This window comes from Alternaria conjuncta (genome assembly GCF_024043145.1).
Source record: "Alternaria conjuncta strain BMP 0040 chromosome Unknown scaffold_8, whole genome shotgun sequence".
NCBI lineage: Eukaryota > Fungi > Ascomycota > Dothideomycetes > Pleosporales > Pleosporaceae > Alternaria > Alternaria conjuncta.
Window position 1 is genome coordinate 800,881 of NW_026250097.1, and position 22,186 is coordinate 823,066.

Sequence of the window (22,186 nt, forward strand, 5' to 3'; positions counted from 1 at the left end):
TTCTCATTCGCTCATGACATGCCCTTGGGCGGGAAGCTAGACTCCTTCTTGAAACCCTCCTTTGAGATTCTGGAAAACTTGAGAGTGGCCAGCTGAGCCCACTCGCCGTTCCACTCTTTCAGCTTCTTCAAGTTGAGCTCGTCCTCAAGGTCCGGTACCCAGAAGCCAGCGGCATACTCGTCTCGCTCGGTGTTCTGGTGGATCTCCAACAAATTTTGACGCGTGCTTGCTGGTCGTCCCGGACGACGAGCTGCCTTCAGTTGGGCCAGCTCTTCGTCATCGCGACCCAAGTAATCCTCAATCATGGCCTGGATCTCCGGTACGCTGAGTGATGCAACATGCTCTGCGGTATATGATTGGAATGATTTGACTCTATTAACTATCACTAGTTAGCGATAATACGTTCAATCAATTGCCAACATAACGCATACCGTATGTTCGATTTTGATCTTTTCGTTGTCTGAAAACGCGATTGAGCTTTTCGTCTCTCTGCGCTGCGCTCTGTAGCCGCTTGGTATCTCGGCTGCCCTCGTGCAGGTTGGGATTCTTTCCCTTCTTCTTCGTAATCTTCTTGTGCACCTTGTCGAGACGATTGCTGACCATTTTGAAAGTTTGACGTTTTGTTTGGTGTTGGTGTTCGCGCAAGAAATTTTGGATATCCATCGGCGCTCGGCGATGGCGACCACGCTAGCCGTCGGACGCGGACTAGTGCATATGTTAGCGGGGCGCGTTCCTGTCATCTCGTGTACCCGCGATCAATGACTGCTCCACACTATCGATGTGAACGCGCTCCCTTTTCTTTTTCGCTTGATCCTCAGTGCATAAGGGCGTTTCTCCTCTCGTCACCAGACTACGAAATCACCATGTTGCGGTAGCTGTTGCTTCTCTGCCCGTTGTATAGGACGGACGCGTGAGCGGCAAAGGGTACAAGATGGGCATCTCAGGTTGGTACACCCAATCATCCCGTCTACAATACTGACAGCCGAGCAGGCCTCCTTCCGCTACTCAAGTCGGTTCAGCAACCATGTACTCTCAAGAAATACGCCGGCAAGACGATAGGCGTCGACACGTATGGCTGGCTCCACCGCGCTACCGCGACCTGTGCGATTGACCTGGCCCTCGAGAAGCCGACGACCAAGTATGCGTTGATGCGTTCATGGATGACGAGCATTTGCTGACCTTAATCCCTAGATATGTCGACTTTGTCATGCACCGCGTTCGCATGCTCATCCACTTCGGCGTCACCCCCTACCTAGTATTCGACGGAGACAACCTACCGAGCAAAGCTGGCACAGAGAAAGATCGAAGGGAACGCAGAAAGGAGGGCAAGAGGCTCGGGCTGGAACTCCTCAAGGTCGGAAAGACAGCACAGGCGCAACAGGAATTGCAGAAGAGCGTGGATGTGACACCGGAAATGGCGCGCATGGTCATCGAAGAACTGAAGCAGCACAACATCGAGTACGTCGTCGCGCCTTACGAAGCTGATTCGCAGCTCGCATACCTGGAGCGGAAGGGTATAATCCACGGGGTCTTGTCCGAGGACTCCGATCTACTCGTCTTTGGCGTCAAGTGCCTGATAACAAAGCTGGACAAATACGGAGAATGCATCGAGGTCAACCGGAATCACTTCACTGCCTGCAGGGAAGTCAGCTTCGTGGGATGGTCCGACGCCGACTTTCGAAGAATGTGCATCCTGAGCGGTTGCGATTATCTCTCAGGCATTGGTGGGCTTGGCCTGAAGACTGCCCATCGAATGTTGCGGAAACATAAGACTGTCGACCGTCTCGTCAAAGCTGCGCAATACGACGGCAAGCTCAAGGTACCCGCTGGTTTCTTGGAATTGTTTGATCAGGCTGAGAAAACCTTCCTTTACCAATGGGTCTACTGTCCGGTCGCCAAGCAGCTCGTCAATCTTACGCCACTGGATGAAGGGGTCGATCTCGCTGATATGCCTTACATCGGAGAGGAGGTACCTGCACACCTCGCCATGGGTGTTGCAAGTGGTGACCTATACCCACGCACAAAACTCCCGATGAGCATCACGAGCAACAGTAGGCCTGGCAGAAATTCGTTTGGTCCCTCTCGGAGAGCCTCGACAATCATTCAGACACCCGACGCGAAAGGCTCAAAGCCGATTGATTCGTTCTTCAAGCCTAAGCGTACGCCGTTGGCCGAATTGTCGCCAAATGTTTTCACACCATCACCCAGTCAGCAAGTATTGCTGGAACAACAGAGAGAGTCAAATGGATGGGCCGCAGTACCGGCTCCAATCTCCCGTTTACGACCGAATCCTCCGACGCCTAGTACGGCGCCTCAACCACCACGACGCACCATGACTGATCCAACTGCGGGTAGACGTTCGGTTCCGCACCCTTCTAAGAGACAACGACTGTGCTCCGATTCTGTCTCCGAGACACTCGCCGCTGGCGACGAGGGTGTTGTGCGGAGCCAATTCTTCGCACCTTCTATACCAGAACCAAGCCCAACCTTACACCGAGAGAAGAGTAGGAGGAGGAAGACCGACCAGGACTTCGAGCTCTATTCGGATGACTCAATACAGGAGGTTATGGCCGAAGTGGCTGATTTGGAGCAAGCGGCGTCTGCCCCTAAGAAGAAGCTACGGGTCTTCAGTGATACACAGTCCAGCTTTAGGAGCGAATCACAGTCGACCGTCTTCTCCAGGGGCAGCACTGCGCAGTCACAAGATACTATCGGCACTCTCACGCCGGCATCTTCCCCCGAGCCCGAGACGGCCTTCAGCGCTGCAATCGCATCCACAATGAGTGAGCTGCGATCAAAGTTCACATACAAGTCTCCCTCACCAGCACCGGGTATACCAAGAGCTAGTAAGAGTCGTCTTAACCGTCGGCCCACTGAGGCATGGCAACCTACACCACCATCTCAAGCTTCCGCTCTTACAGTCTTTTCGGCGCCCGATGAGGAACCCATCATCCCCGGAACACCGTCCAAGAAAGATATAGACGTGAAACTTGCAGTCTCTGCTTGGGCGGCTGTAGAGGCCGAGGTCGTCATAGCCGCGAGCTCACCGCCTTCTATGACGCCTGCGAAGAGGAGGAGATCATCACTGAAGGGGAGCGAAGACCTCCTTGTTCCGGACAGCGAAGCCGAGAGCGAGTGCTCACCCCGAAAACCGTTGTTTAACCTTAAGCGATTTGCATTTGCTGGTTAGTCTCGCTTTGCATTGCGAGTATTTAGCATATCATTACATGAGCGTACGACTTGCGGTATTGATGGCGTTTTTGCGGCTAAGCGCGTTTTTGGTGTTTGCAAGGTTGTTACGATCACGATCATGGCAGGCGAAGGCACACGAAGTGTCATAACATGTATCTTCATTTGGTAGTATACCCCAATACCTATCTGTTTTAATGGCATCTGGCTCGACTATGAGCGTCTATGTGGGCCAGTTGGATGTGCCCAAGACCCTCTAACTCACAGACAAAGGCAACGCAGTCGGCCCTCACGGTACTTCACTTCTAATTCGCAACAGTGTCCTCGATCTTTGACGTCTCGGAACAAAGCATCTTCGCCATAATCACTTAGTGGATCTACTTCAACCTCTGTGGTTCTTTGGTATGGCTTTGTTCGCGACCATATCGGCCGCATGCGGCGGTCGACACAAGACAGGGCTATTTAGTTCGCGCCTAGTATCCCGTCTACAGTTCAAAATCACAAAGTCATTCGCCAATCTTCGGAACACAATTACTTTGTGACACCCAATCGAACTCAGGACCAAGCCGCTACCTCGATCCCGGTCTCAGTCATTAAAGAATCCACGCTATGCCTCCAAAAATTATTGCCACCGCGGCTTCTACCCGAGAGAGACGAGCAGGAGTTCGCGAAAGTCTTAACGAGGATGCTCTGCGGAAAGCCCAAGAGGCTGCGGCTAGAAAGAGGGCCGCCGAGGAGGCAGCGCTGCGACAGTCAAAGTCACCTTCACCTAAACCAAGGTCTAACTCTGGACCTAAGGGGAGGATACGCGCTAGGGCTCTATGTGTTCTTGTGAAGAAGCCTAGAACTCCTGGTGGGAGAAAGACGGGGGCCAAGCAACAGCAAAAGAACAACACAAAGAAGACAAAGGGTGGCAGAGTAGCAAAGACTAGCGGAACCAAAGGTAGAAAGGTCAAGAAGGAGGAGGATGTGGCTGCTCACGATTCGGACGAGAGTGAGTTGGAAAGCGCCGAGAGTATCACGACAGCAGAACCTGCTGTGTCGGCTACGAAGAGAAAGCAGGCTACTAAGGCTAAGGGAAACCGGACTACCAAGGCGAAAGCTACTACGACGAAAGGGAAGAAGAAGTGTCTATCGCCCAAAAGAGAATGTGTCGTCAAATCCCGTACCATCAAAAAGTCTCAGTCCATTGAATCGTCTGGGGAGGAGGGCCGTGTTGAGAGTGATGATGAAGAGGATAAAGAGGATGATGATGAGGATGATGACATGTCAGGCGCGAATTGGGTGTAGTAGATTGCTTGCTAAAAACTAATGATCTATACCTAGGTAGATAGAAAACGATAGATAAGAATTTCCTAGCCACGATGCTGAGTTTTAATATGCAGTCGTGTTGAGGAATCGGATAAGTGACGATAGTCCGATGCAGTACCAAGCTTCAATGAAAGTCAGTGTTTCGGGAAACACGGAGAAAGCTGCGAGGCTGAGCAGTGGGAAAGTGCCAAAGCGGCTTTAGTTAAGCCTAGTAGCAACGAAATCCTCGACAAAGTCCCAGGCAATGTGCTCCTCGTCCTCGTCGTTTTCCTCAACCCATGCTTTCATAGTCATGTTGCGAGGAGTGGGGTGAACCCAGGTGCTGTTGAGTACAGTGTCGATTGCTAGAGGAATGTTAGCACTAGTGAACCAAGGGGAATAAGAACAAGACTTACGCAACAACACTTCCATACCACTAGCCATTCGGAATAGCGCGGCCTGTGCGATAGGCTCAAGCTCAGAGCGCTTCTTCGTTGCTGGTCGCACATCTGGGGCGCCGTTCTTGTAGATTTGCGCAGTCTGGTTATTGATACACTGACCATGAGGATCGTTGTGAGCTTGACAGTATTGCACTCCATTTGCGGCCGGATTGCCGAAGCCCACGATGAACTGGCAAGGCTGGCTGTTGCATGTGCCGGTGGTGTATTGTTGGATGATACGACCCTGACGATCGTTGTGCCTGTTGATGACACACTTGGTGACTTGACCACCCGCATCGGCATCAGAGGTACTGGCGAATGGATATTCGTCGCAGTTCTCGCCAGCACGTGGATTACCACCGCGCGTCTATAAGTGGGTCAGCAAATCCTTTGGAAAGTTGATGCACTCATTCAAGGAAAATACTGAACACCCTGGAGTCTACATCAAGATGAAAAAAATGCAAAGTAGGTGATCCAACATCAACGTAGACGTCAGGGTGTTCAGTCCTTCTTTTGAATGAAGTGGAGCGAGACTTACGCTGCAACGGTTGGGCCTAGGAAGGCAGCCAGCTGATCTTTGACGGGCTCTTCCGATGGCACTGTCACGATTTCCAGTACCACCATAGCGGTCATAGTTCAGTGTTACTCCGAATGATGGTCGAGTGCAGTAAGCGCCCCAGCACATGTTGTTGCAGATATCTGAGCCAAGTTGAGTATAAAGCACTTTCAGGGATGCAGGGACGTTTACCTTGGAGGTTGTCCCCACAGTTAAAGATCATGCCGGGTGCGGCAAGCCCGGAGGCTATCAGACCAGAAACCAGGAGAGTCTTGAACATGATGGCTTGTGTAGTAAGGTATTCAAGTGTTTGAAAACGGCTGTTGTGTGGAATACACGATATCGAGGCTGCCTTCTATATACTCGTCGTGGCCCCCATTTACATGCCCATGTCAACCCTGCCCAAGTATTGGGAGGCCTCTTCTGTACTCACAGCTGAACATAGTCAATGCAATCGTATGATCGAATTCTTGAACTAGTTTCAAAACCTTGCCAATGATATGCAGAACCGCAGTTGGAGCCGCTTCGGGTAGAGATCACAAGGATGGGGCGGAAATTGATCTGCTTGTAGTTGTCGTATACGACGGCCTGAGATGGCGGGCTTGATCTCACCGGTATAGCAACTTGGACGCCGATTACCCGAAGGTTTGCTGCGAATAAGCCGTAACTCGGCATATATCTGCCTTGTCATCGAGATCATGGTCGAAACTGGCCAATGCCCTTGATTCCATGGTATTTAGTACAGCTGATAAACTTAACAGGTCAGCAGTAGTTGACTTAACCATGTCTACAAATGGTACAACCTTCGATTATAGGACTAAGTCGTCAGCATACTGAGACATTTTCATCGGACAGGCCGAGAGAAAGCGAACTTGTCGTACATTACTGTCAAGACGTGCGGGAAGTAAGAGGCTGTAGATGAACGGGAAGGCTCGGCCCGCCAGTGAGATCTCCAATGACAGCCAATCTCTGACATCATACCTAGGTAGTGTGCAGCACCACACATAAGCTTGGTGCGACCCTGCCCCACTTGTGGCTTCTCATCGTACCTCGCATCATCGCCTTACGCCCGGCTGCGACGCTAAAATTTGAGCAACAATAGTGTACGCAGGGCCATCTCTGGTCACAAGGCTCGCCCCATTATAGCGCTCCTCGTCACGCAATCGCAGTTGCCTGAACTGACCCAGCTGGAAACTACGGCTGAGACGTGGTTTCTATCTACCCGTCCACCTCATCCAAACCAACTCTTTGCCCTCAATCAGACCACTCAACACAATATGTCTTCCACAAAGGACCTCGCGAAAACACTCCCTAAGAAAGCGCCGAATACAGAATACCACCGCGCCACACTGAATGGTCTAAATCGTTTCAAGTTTGCCATCTTCTACACAGCTGCTCTAGACACAGCAGACAGCCAACGGCTTGAAGAAAGCATCAACACGGGCGAGCTCAGTACGGGGAGGTCTAAGTTCGCTCCGCAGCCAGACTTCAGCGGTCGCTCGTTGCGAGACGTTTACGACTACTTCATCGAGCTACGCGACCAAGACGATACCATTCATCCGCTCTACTTCATAGTAGCCGACCAAAAGGACTTCGACAACAACGGGGTCTTAGTCGTTCTGCTCAACTCGAGCCAAGACGAGGAAAACGTTCCAGGCGTTGGACGTTGCAGCAATGTCGAGGCGGATTCATGGGGTTCCAATATCGACATCGGTAACCAAGATTGGTTCGATCTGAAGGAACGGGAGGCTGAGGAGTGGGGTGGGGATGACCCGTATGCGGATGATGACGACAAAGATGACAAACCAACGCAGGGGCCAACGCAGGGGCTTGCCACTTCGGATGCGTCGCCCAACAAAGTGTACGGGTGGTATAGCTTGGTGAAAAAAGGTACCTAACGATTGTGCTCATGCACGAGGATTTGCACGTTAGCTGACTCCGCATAGCCGTACCCATCAGCTCCATGCTCGAGCCATCATGGGCAAAGATGAAGAAGACAGATGAGTCTCGCTTCCAGATGCTCGGGAACTGGCATTCTTCAAGCGATCCTTGGGCCGATATTCGCAGATCACATCCACGACAATGTGCTTTCAGACCTACCGTCCATCGAAACATCATCCTGGTCGCAGAGAAAGAGGATGCTAACGATCCCGAGGGCATGGCTCTTGTCCGTTTGAAGTGGGATGGAAACACCGATGGCGTCGAAAATGCGAGCCCAGCGCTCATGCCGGAAGTTGAGATATTAGGCAAGATGAGCGCGGGCAAGGCTTTGGAAGAGGCCGATCGAGCGGCGCAATAACTCAACACATTGTCCGTGGCATCAACATGTGTGCTGGGATCACACGTTCCTGATCGAGCGTTGCAATCGATGAATGATAGCTTATCCTATATCAGTAGCCATGTTTCTACATAGCTACATACGATGGCTGATAGTGTTTCGAAAGGTGCCTGAGACTCCTTAGCCGAGTCGAACTATAATGTGTACTGTGATATTAACATTAACGCTGCCGTCACATAGCAGCTTCCAAACGGTAAAATTCGATTACGCGATAAGATAACGCGTGCGCCTACTATAACCAACGCATAGGTCACGAAATGGAGGAAGTGCCAAAGACGGTCGTCCCCCTCTAAAGATTGGACGATATAGCCACCACGGTCTGACTGACAGCTTCAAGATAGCGGTGTGGATCAGTGAGCCACGGCTTCTCGTCTGCCGAACGGGATAGTGGCGACGTGAAGAATGCCCATAGTAGGTCGTTCACGAAGTCTCCGTGCATTTCGGCTGCCGGGTCGCGTAAATTGTCCAACAGAGTTGGCCGTGCTATAACACATATGTCAACCAGGAGATTCCTTATCGAAGCCCCCTTAGATGTGCCAACGTAGACCTCCTTCACCATGCTGAGACTTGGATATCTCCCGGCACACGCGCGCTGCGTCATGCTTGCTATGACTGCATTACGAAACGTGGTATCGAGCAACGTGATCCCTATGAGGAAGGCCCTCACTAAGGTTTGCCACACATGCTTTATGTCCGTTACATGTTTCATCTGCTTCGTGTACAGCCAAGTGAGGTATGTTTCGAAGGTGGCCGCGGTATGACCGTCGATGCGGATCGGTTTCTGTTCGACGTCGATGGCGACGATACCGGCATCGTTTTTGAAGAAATCTGAGCTCGCACACGCCAGCTTCTGGTGAACCTGAAAAATCTCGTCCTCGACTCGGACTGCGATCGTTGTGCCCGTGAAGCTAAGTTCCTGTAAGCTAACGTCATTGCCAGAGTCTTATATACTCACTCAGGACCACTATGAACCTTAGCTCTTTTTGGGCGTTTTGCAGGGGAAGCCATCCTACCTGGGAACGAGTACGGTAAGTTCTTGCCTGGGGTGTTCACAACACGGTTTCCAGGTGACAGAAGTGTGGACATAATGTTGCGCAAGCGTACCATGGTCGCTGCGAGTCAGTATCCGTCTCATATTACAACACCACTTCAGCAACTCCGCCGTAGGCTAGAAATACTGCACATCCCTTGTCTAACTTCGCGAGCCAGTATTGCTAGGCTTGAGGCAGTAGATTGGTAGGACGCCGACATGTCCGAACGATCCTGCGGCATCCTGCCATCCGAAAGATAGAAGGAGTGGCCGGCGCATGTATCGTGAGTTCGGCAGGGTCCTCGAGTGGGAATAGCGATGCTGGTTGTTGTGATTGCGCCAGGTGAGCACTAAGGTCATAGCGGATTAGAGATTTCACATCGCAGCATTTGCGGAAGCATCAAGTGCTGCAAATATGACTCTTCATGCGCGGAACCATATGCGTTGAAGTGGGTGAATGGAAGCCCGTGATGGGTAATCGCGGGATGACGCGTCTTCACGCGTTTGCCAAGCCGCTGCTGCACGTCATAGTGCTATCCAGCCGAAGCAAACTCCTGCCAAGGATAGGATGTAAGCTGCTGCATCTTTATTCTCGTGCTGGTCTGGTAAGAAATTGCCCCAAGTTGCAGCCTATTCTAACAAAATGCCTTCTCACCATCATTCGTCTTGAGTTGCTCCAACTAGATACCGATCAGCCTGGGAGCTCGCCCATGGCTCCACCAACTCCTCTGGTGATGTATTGCGATGAGCAATTAACGCTGGAATCAGATCCATCGCGAACTGTATGTAATCTGTCTCGAGAAAGTCTAGGCTCTGCCATTCAGGTCGGCATTTCCACGTCCAGATATCTACCATCAAATCTCGACCAAGGATGTCCGGCGTATGCGCAAGACCCTCTGTCACGTCATATAACCTTGCGACGAACGATATATTTGGGAAGCTTTCGATCCTTCGCGCGCACTCGATCATTCGACTGATCAGAAGGTCTTGGTAACGTGGATCACCAACTTTACGCGCGAGACCATATGAAGTCGGCAGCCAGTTCAGGTTCGACTCGGTATCCAGCATTGGGTCCGCAATATGCTCTGGCAGTCGGCGGGTGTACAGCCATGTCATGTAGGTCTTGAAGTCTTCGGGGTTCGCTCTGAGATGTACTGTCCTATCGTTATTGATCCAACACCCGCCGCGGAACTGATCATCGTTGTAAAGGACGGATTTCTGAACAGTAAAGATGTCCTTTCCATCGTTGAAATTCGGCATCCCCACTTTCACAGTAATGGTATCGCTGGTGGGGCTATTGATGGTCAGTAAACGATACGAGCTAGTTCTGCTCAACTCACTCTGGGTTGTATGGCTGGTTACCCTCCCTGGAAGGTGTAAACATGAGGTATGAGCTATCTCCGGCCATTGAACTGGCAAGCGGAAAATGGTAATAAGCAGGTGGTGGCGTTTTAAGAATCTCGCAAGTGATACGGGTCGTCGTGCATGCAAATTGACAAGAATACGCTCATATTAGTAGGTTGAGCCTATAAGCAGCTGACGTGCTGTCGGTGTTTGTCATGATATCACACGATGTCGAGGAGACTACAAATCATCGTCAGGACATGATCATGCGAGCAGCACAATTTGTACCTAGACGTCTCTCTAGGTTTGCTAATCCTGTAGAACAGAGTGGGTGGATTCGGATACCACGCCGACGGGAAAGCTACCTTCACCTACGTATTCACCTGCCGCATTAGTACTATCGTTGCGATTGCTGGCTGAATCATCAAGTAAGAGTCAAGACCCGAAGGTGAAGGCGGATTGACCCACTGCTCTGGCGTTTCACATCTAACTAAAGCTATTGTTTTCTTTGACACCTCAGCAAGTATCTTTCACAAAATAAACACCGAGCAATTCTTTGCATATCCCTCTACAACTGATACTCATCAGACAACAGCCCCGCATGCCGTTGTTAGATCTGCCCTTGGAGATCTTCGAGGAAGTCCTGGCGGCTGTTGCAGAGGACGTCGAGCAGCGGAGTCTTCTACGATATCGACTCATCTGCAGTAAGTCCAATGAATGAGCCAAATGCTTGAAGATATTGACAGCGAGCAGAAACGTTCGCAAACATCATCAAGAAACGTGTCGTTGCAGCCGCTGTCCCAAAGGATCTCGCCAAGTTCCTGGATGACCGACTATCCACTCGCCTATTCGAACAACATGGTAGCGATGTTCTTGTTAGAATTTAAATATTTAGGTGGCTAGTTCCTAGCCACCTTAGTAGCTAGCATATAGGAGCAGCTTTACTACCTACTTTTAGTATTTAATTAATCTTTATCTTATTCTATTTTAATAGGTTATAAGCCTAGATTTTACGCAGCAAAATAAAGATACCTATTTTTTCTCTCTCTTTCTTTTTTAAACTCTCTTACTAGGCGCGTAAGCGTTCTCTTTAATAAAGCCTATAACCTTTTATAATATAGTAATCTAAATACTTCTCTTAGGCGTAGAGCTCTTAAGAACTAGAGAGAACTAAAGCTTATCTTAAATAAGCTCTTATCTAATATTAATTAAAGAGTATTTCTAAAAGAGATAAAGAAGCTTTCTAAATAGTAGGTTTAGGCTAAGTTATAGAGATAAAGTCTTCTACTCTCTAGAACTAATCTTTAGCTATTAACCTATAGCTTTTAGCATTTTTTATATAAGCTTATTATACTTAAAGAGATAGAGGTAAAAGTAACTAGAATTTGTATAGCTACTACAGCAGCCTCTATTTACTAGGTATTACCTTTTATATTATATGCTCTAGTTAAAACTTAAACTAGAAAAGCTTTAAAAGGTTATTTATAAGTAGTAATTCTACTTCTTTAATAATTCTAGAATATTCTTAGTTATTAAAGATAAGGCTACCTACTATAAATCTTTAGATTCTGTCTTATAGAATACTCTACGCTAAAGACACCTATTACGTAAAATACACTTCTAGAACTCTTATTTTAGCTAACTATACTTTACTAAAGCTACTATATAGTACCTAGAGAACTACGCGCGTCTAATAACTATAGTTTACTAAAGCTACTACTTAGTTACTAGAAAATTACAGTCTTTATATAGTATGTAGAAATATTATTTAGCTTAAATTTTATAGCGTAGAGTTTAGGTAGTAGTAACTATCTTAGAGGTACTGTTTTTTATATAGAAAATAGTGTAGATATACTTATAGTTATATAAACTATAAAGAAGATCTTAAAATTCTAATAAATTTTAGAGTAGAACTAGAAATAGGCTAGCTTAAATTGTTAGTAGCTATTAGAGCTAATAACGTAGGCACTAAATAAGTAAATTTAGTAGTAACTAGTCTAAAGCTAGTAGCTATTAGTAACGCTATAGAGAGAGAGGCTATCTAAATTACTAGGTCTTATAGATAGCAGAGCTGCTAGAGATAAGCTAAGAAGAACTACTAAATTTAGGCTATAGTAATAGAGCTATAAATAATAAATAGCTAAGCTTTTAATACTAATAAATAGCTAAGGCACTAATAGCGCTTTTAAAAGCGCTAAATTATTCTATCTCTTTAGTAGCCTACTAGACTAGCTCTAGCTTCTCTAGAATAAGACTTAGTTCTAGATTATAGAGAGAGACCTAGTCTTAGATTAAGAATAGTAGTAGCGTCTACTATCGCTAAAAAGAAAAGGCGCCTAGTAGTAGTAGAAAAGAGAAGTGTAAAGCTAGGTAGGTAGCTAAGCAAAATTTTTTAAGTAAATATAGCTAGTAGGTATCTTTAGTAGCTAGCTTAACTAGTAGGCTAATAAGCGTAGCACTTTGTTTTAAATATAGCCTATACTTTCTAGCTCTCTTATTTTAAGTTCTACTACTAAAAAGAAAGACAATATACGCTAGCTACTACTACTAATACTACTAGTATAAGTAAAACCTTATAGGTAATATAAACCTATTATTACTATAATATTTACTTTAACCTTATCTACTATAGTCTTTAACGCGCTAAAGGTACCTTAATATACACTATTTTTAATACCTTATAGCTAATATTAAATTAACTTTTTTTAATACTAATAACTTCTTATACACTTTCTTAAGCCTTAAAACTAATTTAAGCTACTCTAGCTCTCTTACTACTAAAAGTTAGCTTAGTTAAGCTAGCTCTTATAATCTTTTTAGCCTTAAAGCTATTACTTCTTTAATCTATATACCTAGCTCTTTAATTCTTAAAGGTAAATAAGTCTACTATAACTTTCTTAACTCTAAGATCTTTATATACTAATAGTAAGTAGAGAATAAGATTAAATATTAGATAAGAGAAGCTATTATTTACTAGGTAAAGACTAAACGTATAGTACTATTAGATTTAGAATTACTCTCTCTACTACAAAAACAACACTATAGAAATAATAAGCTTTACTAAGATTTAGTAGATTAAGCTACTAGAAGAACTTAATAATTAGCTATAATAGAAGCGCTAAATAACTAAGTTCTTAGACTTCTCTAGCTTTACTAGATACTTTATAGGTTAGCTTAATACTATTAAGCTATAAGAAGTTAAAGGTAAGAGCGTAAAGAAGAAGGCTACTTACTATAAAACTTAGAAGCAAAACTAAAATAAGGCTATCTAGATAATTCTTTCTTACTATAGTGCTAACGCTAAGGTAGTTCTAGAAGAAAGAAAAAAGAAATAGATAGTAATAAGAGTAGTAGTAGCTTTTAAACTTCTTAGAGTACGCTTTTAATCTATAGGTAGCGCTATATTCTAAAATCTATACTAGAAATATAAGAGTATTACTCTTAATACCTATAAGAGAACTATCTTAGACTTTGCTAAGCGCTTATATAAGGTAAAATCTAAACTTAAAGCTCTTAATATAAGTATTAAGATTACTAAGCTCTTCTTTATAAACTACTTTCTTAGTAGTTTTAATAATAACTACGCTACTTTTCTTACAACCTTTTACTAAACCTACAGCCTAATTACTAAGTAAAAAACTAATAATTTAGTTAAAATAGCTACTATTTTATTTAAAGAAGTAGTCTAAGTAGTAGAGTAATTTAAATAGAGGCTAAAAAGCTATTTATAACCTAAGAATTTTGCTCTAATAGTCTAAATTCTAGGCTAATATAAGAGAAAAGGCCTATACTTCTTCTATAAACACTAAGAGTATAAGGTAAATAACTACTATAAGAAGTTCTTTTACCTACATAAAATCTAGAAGCGTAGTAACGTAGATAAAGCCTAGTTAGCTAGAAAGGTAAAAACTTAGGCTACCTAAGCGCTAATAGTAAGTAGCCTAGCTTACTAGCAGCTACTCTCTAATTTTAAAGAAAGTAGATTTAGCTTTATAGTAAGCTAAGAGCCTTACGCCTTACTAAATAATTAGGCTCTAGATACTAGTTATAGTAGGTACATTTTCTCTAAACGCTCTACTTTTCTACCTAAAAGCCTTTAGCTATACACTAGACTACTAATAGTAGATTTTAGAAAAGCTAGCTAATAATCTATAATAGTTAGTATAATTTAACTTATTATCTACGTTAATAGAGAGCTAAAGAGGCTACATCTCTCTAATACTCTTTACTTCTCTACTACTAGCTATAACTTAGTCTTAGTTTTCTAGTTATAGAAGCGTAGCGCTATTATAAATTTTACGCTAAATAGTATTAGTATATTAATACTAAAGAGCCTTATAGCGTACTATAACTAAGTGTATAGGCTATATTTCTTCTACTTTTAGATATAGCCTATAGTAATAGCTACCTATTTACTAAATTAAGATTAACTAAAGCTATAGCATAGAAGACTAGCTTATTTTAGATAGAATAGTTTAGAAAAGGTTTAGAAGATAGTTACTAGAATAAAGCTACTTCTACTAGCCTATATCTATAATATCTATGTAAAAGTAAAATTTATCTAAATACTATATAATAAGCTCTTAAAGCGTAGTAAGTACCTACTAGACTTTATTTATATAGACGCTATTAGCCTATTACTACCTAGGCGCTATAGTAAGCATTATTAGCTTACTATTATAGATAATACTACTAGATTTACTATAGTAACACTAATAGTTATCTATAGTAAGGCCTTAATAGCTATTAAGCGCTACCTAAAGCGCTAGAAGACCTTTAAGAAGCGCTACTACTAAATTTACTTTAATAAGGCTAGTAAATTTACTAGTAATAAAATACTAGCCTTCTTATAAGATAAGAGAATTATAGCTAAATTTATAGTAACTAATTAGTACTAGTCTAATAGTATAGCTAAGATTATAAATTAAATTCTAAAAGAACGCTTTTATACTATACTAGTTAATAGTAGCCTAAATATAAAATTCTAGTCTAATCTAATTAGATTAGTAGTGTACTTAAGAATACTAACCTCTTATATTTGCCTAAATATAACGCTCTACTAGGCTTAGTTTAGCATAGTCTCTAATATTACCTACCTTTGCTTTCTAGGTAGCTAGTGCCTAAGCTATAAAACTAGCCTAAGAAATAAGATTAGTAAGAATAAGAGTGTTTTATACTACTTACTTAGCTATAAAAAGGCCTTAGTATACTATATTCTTAGAGAAGATAGAGTAGTAATAACTATATATAACCTAGTCTATCTAGAAGATAGACTATATACTGCAAACTTCTAGGCTAGCTAGAAGAGAAAGAGAGAGAATGCCTCTTAGTAATTATAGAAGTAATTTTAGGTACCTTAAAGAGAGAAGCGTAATAGTAGAGATCTATTCTTTAAACTATCTAAAATTAATACTAATTTATAAAAGAAATCTACTATACTACTTAGTAGCCTAGCTTTAGAAGCTAGAGAAGTTTCTACTATACTATCTATTAGTCTAGCTTTAGAAGCTAGAGAAGTTACTATACTACTTAGTAATCTATAGAATCTTAAATTTATAACACCTAAGAAGCTCTAGAATTTAGTATAGTTAACGCTACTATTAATACTCTTAGCTAGTAATAGTAGTAAACTAGATTATATTATCTCTACTAATACTCTAGAACGTTACTCTAAACTATAGCTTCTAGAGCTAGCTAAAACTTACTTAGGCTAATAATATAGTATTACTCTTATAGCTATTAAGAATAGTAAGCTCTAAATCTATAAGAAAGCCTACTAGAGCCTATACTAGCTCTTCTAGTTAGCAGCTATTAATAATAAAATTATATTACTAGAAGCTAATAAGACTTAGAATATAGTACCTAAAGTAACCTAGTATGCCTTAGGTAGTAAGTAGGTATTTAAAATTAAGAGAGGCCTCTAAGGCAAAGTCTTGCGCTATAAGGCCTACTAAGTAGTAAGAGGCTTTAAGTAGTAAAAGAGTATTAACTACTATAAAATATTTATATTAGTAGTAAAGCCTATAAGCTATAAGGCACTGTTTACTATTACTACTACTATAGATCTAGAGATTTACTAAATAGACGTTAAGATAGTCTTTCTCTATAAAGATATTAATACTAAGATATTTATTAAACCTCTTTATAAGCTTAAAGATAGTAAAGAGAAGCTTTATTACTTACGTAAAGCTTTATATAGACTAAAATAAAGTCTAAGAATCTAGTATAATACTCTTACTAATTTTATAAAAGAGTAAGGCTTCTTTTCTACTACTTTAGACCTAGAAATCTTTACTAAAGGCTTTCTATTTATAGCTATCTATATTAATAACCTTCTTATTACTAGAGTAAGCTTAGATAAAATCTTAGTACTTAAGACTACTTTTTTAGCTAGATTTAAAATAAGTAACCTAGGCAAATGCTACTTCTACCTAAGTATAGAGATTATCTATAACTACTCTAATAGAACTCTTAGGCTATTATAGGCTAGCTATTTAGCTAAGATTCTAAATAACTTTAGTATAGCTAAGTATAGCTCTAATAGTACCTTTATAGAAGGCTACCTTAGGCCTAGACTAAAAGGCTTTTAGGCTCTAAAGCCTAATATTAAACACTACTAGAAGGCTATAGAATCTCTTATATACTTAATACTAGGTATAAGGCTTAATATTATCTTTACTATAGGCTATCTTAGCTACTATATAGCTAATCTAGTAGAAAATTACTACGCTACTATAAAGTACCTTTAGTAGTATCTTAAAGATACTAATAAGCTAGTTCTAGTCTATAAAAGTAAATTATAGGCTCTCTAAGGCTATATAAACGCTAATTAGAGAAGTAATCTAAAAAAGCAGTACTCTACCTCTAGCTATATATTTAATTTAGAAAGCGTAGCTATTAGCTAGAGCTTAAAACGCTAGTATACTATTACTCTTTTATTATATAAAGCTAAGTATATAAGCTAGACCTAAGCTACTAAGAAAGCTATCTAGCTAAGAGAACTACTAGCTAAATTTTAAGTTATAAAGCTAAATTTACTAGCAACCTTTATTAAGGTAGATAACTAGAGCGTAATTGCGCTAGCTAGTAACTCTAATAACTACGCTAGATCTAAGTATATTAATATTTAATAGTACTATACTAGAGAAGTTTAAGAGGCTAGTATAATTACGCTAGAGTATATTCTAATAGCTAATTAAGTAGCTAATAGGCTTATAAAGCTCTTATAGTAAGCTACCTTTAAGCGCTTTAAAGTAGCTCTTAGGCTAGAGAAATAAAGAAGTTCTAGCTAAACTTAGAGTAATAAGTAGTACTCTTCTCTCTTTTTTCTATAAGGTTTAGAGAGTTTAATAAAGCTGCCTAGTCTTAATAGTAGCATAGAATTATTAAATTCTAAAAGAAAGTATTAGAATTTAAATATTTAGGTAGCTAGTTCTTAGCTACCTTAGTAGCTAGTATATAGGGGCGGCTTTGCCGCCTACTTTTAGTATTTAATTAATCTTTATCTTATCCTATTTTAATAGTTCTCTACGAGACTGCTATGCGTCCCGAGACTCTGAAGAACCAAGTCATACATTTCATTCGCGATATAGTCAAGGCTTCCGAACCTGATTCTACACTTCGATCTAGACAGACCATGATCATATGCGTTAGCATCATGGCAGTCGAGCCAAAATACCTACGTGCCTATATCCAGGGTACTGATATTTTCAACAAAGAAAAATGGCCAGTTCCGCTCGCAGATATGTTGCCCGCTATTGCTGCCGCTTCAGGAGATATTGAGCTTTTCAAAAACCCGACTCTTACACCAGCCCTGCTTCTCAAGCAAAGCCATGATCTTCTGCCGAGTGCACTCAAAGCCGCAATTGCAGCAGATCAGTTCAATATGCTTGAGCGCATCCTCAAGTACCTCGTGGACAACGTCAAGCGCAAGCGCGACTCCGGCTCATGGAAGGACATGCGGAATGCCGCCAAGAAGATCGGCAGAGCGTTGTGTACGGCGATACGTCTGCATAAAAACGTCGCCGGAAATATGTTGTTCGATTTCCGTGAAGAGAACAAGTTCTTCTCCACGTTTGCGCCTGACGAAATGGGCGACTGGCTCGTCAACGAAGTTTCTAAGTGCGACAACACGGCTTTATTGTACCGCGTTTTGGAGGTCAATAACCCTGGGATTATGGCGCACGTTAAGAAAGGGACCAAGAAATATTACAGCCTTGATTCTCAATCCTTTGAGAGCCTATACCGAAGAGGTGGGATCAAGATCTGGAGTATGCTACTGGAAGATGGTGTCGTGGAACTCAACAAAGTCTGCTCGGACAAGACTCCACTTCAGCAAGCCCTCAAGAGACGGCGATACGATATTGCCGGCCTTTTCATCAACAAAGGTGCATCGATTAACAGTATTACGAAGGACGGCAACAACATTCTGTGGGAGGCCGCAAATGATGGGTACGAAAAAGATGTCAAGTTTCTACTCAGCCACGGCGCGGACCCCAGAGTTGTTGGGAAGAACAGAACCTCGGCAATCTCAGTTGCGACAACGTACGGGTATGGCAAATGTCGTTTCTTGCTTGAGAAGGCAAGAGATCACGGAAAAGAGTATCTCGAGCGCACCGATCTATGGGCGGTATACGAAACTGAGGTCTTTGATGACCGCTGGGGATTTTAGTCTAGATGACTCTCGGGCTGTTGCAGCAGCGACGTCGGGCATGAGGTGGAGATGAATTTGGACTTGGAAGAACCAGCATGTATTGAGAGATATGATGCGCCATGGATAAGCAAGGTATCCAGACTCAAGTAGGTAGAATACCGGCTTCGTTGGTGTATCCGTTTTGAGTGCAACAATGGTGAGCACTCGGAATAAATTCAGGCCCTGTGTTATTACGGAAGTGAGTGAAGAATTCACACGGACGGGAGCTGTGTAAGAGAGTGTCAACGCAGAACTGAAGGTTACGCTGGTCCCAGACAGAAAGAAGTTCCAATTGAGTCTAGCAAAGCATACCCAGAATATACTCGTGTGGAGCCGAAACCACTATCAAGCATCAAAACGCCGTGGTCTCTTTGTAACCTTACACTGGATATCACAAATACATTGGATCGTACACAGTACCTTAGTACTTCTCCTCCAATCTCGCCGTCATACCGGTGACTGCTGTCATCCTGCTTTCCTCGCGCTCCTTGATGTGTATCTCACGCTCCAATTCACGCTGCACAGCCATCTTCTGCGCGGTGGTGAGCTGATCCAGAACCGCGGAGATGCCTTCTTCAGTCTGGCCGTTAAAAAGACCCTCCAAGTCCGTCTTCGTAGCGATGGCGAGCTGGTCCTCCAATGCCTTTAGTGCTTTCGTACCGAGTTCCGAGACAGCTTTCTTGAACTTTGCCTCCTCATCAGCCTTGGCTTTTTTCGCTGCCTGGTCACGCTCATCGACATTAGCCTCGCCAGCTTTACGCTTTGAGGCCTTCAGAGCTTCCTTCTTTGCCTTAGCAGCGAGATAACGAGCCGAGTGTCCCAATGCGCGCCCATCCTTAGTCAGCGGCTGTTCCACGTTGAGCGGCGGCGCGGTGAAGAACAAGATGCGGCCCTTTTCGTCACGCTGGAACTGCTCGCGGATCTCAAGCGGTATACTGGCGTTTGCATGGTCGGCCATGACGTAGACCTCCACAGGCTGCGGGGCCTTGTAGTTAAGCGGCAGTTGCTGTGGATACGGTTGTTGGTAGCCTGGCGCGGCCCGCGGTGTCTGGAAACCCTGCATGGGCGCAGCTGGCTGGGGTGTAAAGGGCACATGTGGTGTGATAGGTTGATAGGCAGGTGCTTGCGGTGCTTGCGGGTGCATATGAGGGGCGGGCGACTGAGAATGCGTATGGTAATGTGTCGCATGGGTCGGTGTGTACGCTGGCGCGACATGGTGCTGTTGCGGTGTAGGGGCAGGCATTGGCGTCAGAGTCGGCGCTTGCGCAATCGGATAGTTCCTCGAGGAGTCGTAGCCATGTGACGAAGCCGTGGGTAAGCTTGGAGTAGGCATAGCGGGTGCTGGTGGAGGTGTCGGAGGCGGCGGTGGGGTGGGCTCGGGAGGTGGTGAATCCTACAAGAACTGTTAGCTTTGGGTCTCATGGTGGCCTAGAGCAGTTTTCACTTACCTTGGGGTCACGCGGACGACGATGCACGGCGCCAATCTTTGGGGGAGCATTCTCAGCTCCCCACTCTGGCTTTGGAAGATCGTCGTCCTCCTTTTGCTCGTCCTTGAGCAGGTACGCGATCGGACTGGGCACCTTCTTCAACTTCCGAGGCGCATCGAAGAGATCCATTACGTAGTCCTTGTCTCGCACTTCGTCGGGTAAGCAACTGGCCCATGTCTTGATCTTGTTGAGCTTGTGGTTCTCTTCGTTGTATCGAGCCTCGCAGACATAGATCTCTTTATCAGAAGGAAAGTCGCGAGGACGGCCCTTGTTGTAACGGGTGATGAACATAACGAAACATCGGTCCACGACCTCGTCGATGCGGTGATCTCGATATTGGCCAGTCTTGACAACTTCGTTCTCGAAAAAGTGTCGGTCAAAACGGTGCACGGTCTGCTCCGGGCGGTAGTACCAGCAGGCATTCACCCATTGTCCACCGTTCGCGTCTTGCCAAGTGCGGTAGATCTGGGCAACAATCGGCTTTGTAAGGTCGTTCGCGTTCTGAATGTGCACCCAATCGCCGACCTTCCACAGCTCTCCGTTGTGAACGATGCCGCTGGGCATAGGGATGCGACCTTCTTCCATGACGTATTCAGTATCTGGCTTTTCCTTCTCGGCCTTTGCAACCTTGCGCGATTCCTTTTGGAGATGCACGGCGTCCTTGTAGATCTGGCTCTCCTCTTCGTTGTACTGCTTCGCGTTTTCGAACATGAGCTCTACATCGACCATGAAGTGATCAACAGAGTTGTACTTCTTTCGCTTGAGCTTCCGCTTGAGGATGTCCATGGCCATTGGATTCTTGATCTCAGAGTGATACTCGGGCATGACTGTCTTGTCCGGGACGCGCTCGAATGCGCTCACCATGAGCTTGTTGAGTTGGTTCCGCGGTTTCCTGATTGCTTTCATAATGGTCTTGATTCGCGCTTCCATAGGAGTGTCGACCCGCGGCGGTCGTCCGCGCTTCTTCCGCGATTCTGGATCGTCGGCCTTGGCGTCTTCCTTTGCTGCTCTTGAACCGCCTTCACGCTTGGTGATAGCTGCTGTGGAACGCGGTCCGCGGCGCCTCTTGCGCTTGCCCTCGTCTTCTTCGTCCTCATCCTCTTCCTCGTCCACTTCGAGTTCTTCCTCATCGTCATCTTCCTCTTCCTCTTCTTCCTCCTCTGGTAACAGCGGGTCTTGTTCGGGAATCTCTCCCAAGAACGGCAGGGTGGCGACTGTCTCAGGAACGATCTTGTCGTCGACTAGCCTCTTCAGCTCGCGTTCGATGACCTTCTTTACTTCGAGCGCATCGACATATGCCTGCGAGTCCTGCCTGTTGTACACCTGCGCATTGTGGGGAATGAGCGCCAGGTCGCGTACGAACTCGGAAAAGTTCTTGTATTCTCGCTGCGCAATCTTGGCCTTTATCGTACTCAGGGCCATGGGCTCCTTGATGATATCGTAGTAGTCGGGCACGGCGCGCTTGTTCACTTTGCGCTGGAAGAGCTTGGTAGGATCGTATGTTCCACTGCACTTTAATCAGCTGGGAGCAGCATGGCGCATATAAAGTCGAAACTTACTCGTCGATCCTGTAGTCGTATACATTCTTGAGGAGGTTGGCCATGGCCTCCCATTCTGGCGCCGTGACGGTAGACGTTGCGCCGGCGGACTCAGCCGTCTCGGTCGTGGGCACCGGTGTCGAGCTTGGGGCGCGTCCGGTCGCCATGTCTGCGATAGTCGACTCGATGCTGTCGTGTTCCGGTATCCTTCTTGCGCTAGGTGTTGGCGTGTCGCGTCCTGGATGCTGGAAGTCGCGACGCCGGACGGAGGTAAGATTCGCC

General features: G+C 44.7%; 8 protein-coding genes across 8 annotated transcripts; 5 read left to right on the forward strand and 3 right to left on the reverse strand.

Annotated features, from left to right (window-relative positions):
• Positions 1–11: 11 nt before the first annotated feature.
• J4E85_006077 (uncharacterized protein) lies at positions 12–603 on the reverse strand (the record flags this gene model as incomplete). Its single annotated transcript, XM_051470318.1, has 2 exons — positions 12–379; positions 432–603. 2 exons carry the CDS (start codon positions 601–603, stop codon positions 12–14), a joined length of 540 nt encoding a protein of 179 aa, XP_051325806.1.
• A 328-nt stretch (positions 604–931) lies between these two features.
• On the forward strand, positions 932–3,190 carry J4E85_006078 (uncharacterized protein; the record flags this gene model as incomplete). The annotated part of the gene is made up of 3 exons (XM_051470319.1): positions 932–944; positions 991–1,138; positions 1,192–3,190. The coding sequence occupies 3 exons, from the start codon at positions 932–934 to the stop codon at positions 3,188–3,190; spliced, it is 2,160 nt and encodes a 719-aa protein (XP_051325807.1).
• A 608-nt stretch (positions 3,191–3,798) lies between these two features.
• On the forward strand, positions 3,799–4,479 carry J4E85_006079 (uncharacterized protein; the record flags this gene model as incomplete). Its single annotated transcript, XM_051470320.1, has 1 exon — positions 3,799–4,479. The coding sequence occupies one exon, from the start codon at positions 3,799–3,801 to the stop codon at positions 4,477–4,479; it is 681 nt and encodes a 226-aa protein (XP_051325808.1).
• A 219-nt stretch (positions 4,480–4,698) lies between these two features.
• On the reverse strand, positions 4,699–5,755 carry J4E85_006080 (uncharacterized protein; the record flags this gene model as incomplete). Its single annotated transcript, XM_051470321.1, has 4 exons — positions 4,699–4,844; positions 4,896–5,286; positions 5,458–5,618; positions 5,668–5,755. 4 exons carry the CDS (start codon positions 5,753–5,755, stop codon positions 4,699–4,701), a joined length of 786 nt encoding a protein of 261 aa, XP_051325809.1.
• Positions 5,756–6,752: 997 nt separating this feature from the next.
• J4E85_006081 (uncharacterized protein) lies at positions 6,753–7,774 on the forward strand (the record flags this gene model as incomplete). The annotated part of the gene is made up of 2 exons (XM_051470322.1): positions 6,753–7,365; positions 7,422–7,774. 2 exons carry the CDS (start codon positions 6,753–6,755, stop codon positions 7,772–7,774), a joined length of 966 nt encoding a protein of 321 aa, XP_051325810.1.
• Positions 7,775–10,788: 3,014 nt separating this feature from the next.
• Positions 10,789–11,074, forward strand: J4E85_006082 (uncharacterized protein; the record flags this gene model as incomplete). The annotated part of the gene is made up of 2 exons (XM_051470323.1): positions 10,789–10,891; positions 10,941–11,074. 2 exons carry the CDS (start codon positions 10,789–10,791, stop codon positions 11,072–11,074), a joined length of 237 nt encoding a protein of 78 aa, XP_051325811.1.
• A 6,770-nt stretch (positions 11,075–17,844) lies between these two features.
• On the forward strand, positions 17,845–18,858 carry J4E85_006083 (uncharacterized protein; the record flags this gene model as incomplete). Its single annotated transcript, XM_051470324.1, has 1 exon — positions 17,845–18,858. The coding sequence occupies one exon, from the start codon at positions 17,845–17,847 to the stop codon at positions 18,856–18,858; it is 1,014 nt and encodes a 337-aa protein (XP_051325812.1).
• Positions 18,859–19,300: 442 nt separating this feature from the next.
• On the reverse strand, positions 19,301–22,071 carry J4E85_006084 (uncharacterized protein; the record flags this gene model as incomplete). The annotated part of the gene is made up of 3 exons (XM_051470325.1): positions 19,301–20,272; positions 20,328–21,873; positions 21,926–22,071. 3 exons carry the CDS (start codon positions 22,069–22,071, stop codon positions 19,301–19,303), a joined length of 2,664 nt encoding a protein of 887 aa, XP_051325813.1.
• Positions 22,072–22,186: the final 115 nt, after the last annotated feature.